This window comes from Nestor notabilis, unplaced genomic scaffold, assembly GCF_000696875.1.
Source record: "Nestor notabilis isolate BGI_N333 unplaced genomic scaffold, ASM69687v1 scaffold24909, whole genome shotgun sequence".
NCBI classification, from domain to species: domain Eukaryota; kingdom Metazoa; phylum Chordata; class Aves; order Psittaciformes; family Psittacidae; genus Nestor; species Nestor notabilis.
The window spans coordinates 1-2895 of record NW_009944490.1 but is presented as its reverse complement, the minus strand read 5'-3'; the positions used below and the strand labels follow the sequence as shown (position 1 = coordinate 2895).

The 2895-nt window shown below is 53.3% G+C and overlaps 1 protein-coding gene across 1 annotated transcript in view; it reads left to right on the top strand.

The window, feature by feature from the left end:
- Nucleotides 1-2067, top strand: part of LOC104411899 (GDNF family receptor alpha-2) — a gene marked incomplete at both ends in the record, with an annotated part of 16242 nt that extends 14175 nt beyond the window's left edge. Inside the window, 3 exons of the mRNA XM_010022446.1 lie at nt 1475-1584; nt 1668-1808; nt 1892-2067. Of these exons, the coding sequence (XP_010020748.1) occupies nt 1475-1584; nt 1668-1808; nt 1892-2067 (427 nt within the window). The remainder of the gene's footprint in view (nt 1-1474; nt 1585-1667; nt 1809-1891) is intronic.
- Between the last annotated feature and the right edge of the window lie 828 nt (nt 2068-2895).

Genomic DNA, 2895 nt, shown 5'->3' with positions numbered 1-2895 from the left:
CATGGAGCATCCAGCCCCAAGCAGCTGTGCGTTATTCCTTCTTATGTCCTTTCCCTGTCATTCCATGAAGCCACAGTGGCCTTTGGGCTGTGGGCTCAGCACCAGCATCTCTGCTCCTCTCTGGCTGCATTTCAGCCCCTCGCTCCCTTAGCGTGCTCAAGATGTGGCATGATGGGAAGTGCTGGGTGGATGGAAGGTAGCACTGCTGGTTCCTTCTCCCTCGTTTAATCACTGCTGCTTTTCTTCCTCCACCTAATTTGATCGAAACCTTCTGAAAACAAATAATTCCTATTAAAAAAAACCAACCCAAACCCACACACAATTTCTACCCCTTATTTTCATCAGTTCTTATGGCTTTAGGCAGGTACCGTTGGATGATTTGATCACTGGTTGGACAAAGATGACATTTAATTAAGAAGCAAGGAAAAGGAAGCTGAGGAAAATAATGTATGCCTCCTGCTTTCTGTAAGAAGTGTGGGAAAAAAGAGCTGAGGAGATTTTCTGTTATGAAATCAAGGTCTCATCTCCAATGTCAGCAGTTTGGCTGCTTTGCAGCGATTCCTGCTTGTGATTGAGATCCAGCGCGGGGCACAATTCAGCCTCACGTTTAGTCATTCCATGACTGAGTCAGTTTGGGAATCTGTAGCCAGTCCATTGGCCCACCTGGTCCATCTGTCTGTCCTCTTGGACATCCTTCCCATTTCTTTATCCTTCCGCCACAGTGATTCGATTCATCCCAAGGTAAATCTTCAGGGCATCACATGGGAAGCGTGGGTTTGTGTCAGCAAAGTCCAGTTGCTGCTGCACCTGGAAGCACCTGTGCTCCCATCCCTCCTTACGCTTTTGCTGTGCATTATGCCAAGCAGTGAGGAAGTTAGGAGTGGAAATCAGTGTCTCTTGTCCCTTTCTTATCCCTCCTGGTCCTGCTGGTTCTCCCTATTTCTACTCCTTCTGAGGGCAGGCGCATCTCAGCTGGGCTTTCTGCAAGCCTGACTTTTGGTCTTTCCCCTTCTCAGCTTCCAAAGAAGAAAGGGAAATGTAACCCCCAACCTCAGGTGTTTTAGTTGCACTCTGAGCTTTAACATTTCAGAGGGAAGATAAAAGCAAGTGGTGAAATTTTACAGTCGCTTAATGCCACTGGCAGCGGAGTGGCCAAATGAGGCTGTGAAGTTTCTGGTGTGTTCTGGCAGGAGTGGTGGGGTGAGTCAGTTGTCCTTCAATAGACTTAGATCATAGAATCACAGCCTGGTTTGTGTTGAACGGACCTTAAAGCTCCTCCAGCTCCAACCCCTGCCCCGGGCAGGGACACCTTCCACTAGAGCAGGTTGCTCCAAGCCCCTGTGTCCAACCTGGCCTTGAACACTGCCAGGGATGCAGTAACCTGGCCTTGACTGTTGCTCCTTGCTGCTCCGTTGTTCCATGCCGGGAGCAGTGGTGAAATCCCATCCCTGTCCCTCTCGCTTTTTGCACCCAGGTCCCGTTTGGCTGATTTCCACACCAACTGCCAAGCCTCCTTCCAGACCCTTACGAGCTGCCCTGGGGACAACTACCAGGCTTGCCTGGGCTCCTATGCAGGGCTCATCGGTGAGTGCCGCGGGGTAGGGATGGTGAAGGGTCTCTTGCACTACAGCTCCTCATCCCTCTTCTTTCTCCTTACCTGGGAGCAGGCTTTGATATGACGCCCAACTACATTGATGCCAGCACCACCAGCATCACCATATCACCCTGGTGCTCCTGCAAAGGCAGTGGCAACATGGAGGAAGAGTGTGAGAAGTTCCTCCGAGACTTCACGGAAAACCCGTGTCTCCGTAAGGCGCTTCCCTGTCCCCCTCCTCACCCTGCCCCATCCCTGGTGGGGTGCAGCCTCCAATAAACGTCTCCTACCCCCTAGGAAATGCCATCCAAGCTTTTGGCAATGGCACTGATGTGAACCTCTCCCCCAAGAATCCCTTGCCCCCCATCACCCTGCCACCGAAGACAGAGAAGAGCCCTGCTTTGCCAGATGACATCAATGACAGCAACACTATATATGACACGAGCATTATCTCCACCTGCACCTCTGTCCAGGTAGGACCTGAGCCTGGCTGCTGCTGCAAACTGGGAGCACTGGTCTGGACCCTTGGTAGGTCCATCAGCTAGGAGATAGGCTGCAGCCCATGGGCAGCGATAAGTCATGCTCAGTGCCTGCATCCTGGTCTGGATACCATGGTGGTACTCAGCTGCCTGGCAGGATGTGACCATCCCCAGTAATTAGGGGTCTGTGCACTGCTTGGGCGTCTGATGTGGGGAAGGGAGGGATCCATCCCTCTTTCTTGCTTGGGGCATCATCCCCTGCCTGGCACAGCACCATGCCCAGGGCAAGGTGAGCTGGAATAGTCGTGCTGAGCCCCAGCTCCCCTGCCCTGGCTCATTGCAGGAGAAACCAGCTTGGATCCCACATGGATTCAGAAAAGAGGAAGAAGAAAAATCCCTATTTTCTTGCATTACACCAGCCTTGTGGGTCCAGGCTTTGCTCCTTGGGTGGAAGGTTGCTGCTGGGGAGGGACAGGATGGGGCCGGGAGGGGCGGGGGTGGGAGGGGGGGTGGGGCTGGCGGGTGTCGCAGGGTGTAGGCAGGGTCCCCAGCAGAGAGCACTGGGGTTGAGATGAGTCTGGATGAGCAGTTGCAGCCTCACATTGTTTGCACTCTGCTGCTTCAGGCAGGAGCCCAGCAAAGCCCCTGAACTGCAGGGAGCAGAGATGAGCCCCTTTCTTCTCACCTTTCTCAAAGCTCTTCATGCTTCAACACCAACTATGTGCTTCGAGCCATGGTTTCCCCATAAGCAGACCTGTAGGCATCACCCCACACCCTTGGAATGTGGGGACTTCAAACCTCAGCGTGTGACCCTGGGCAGGA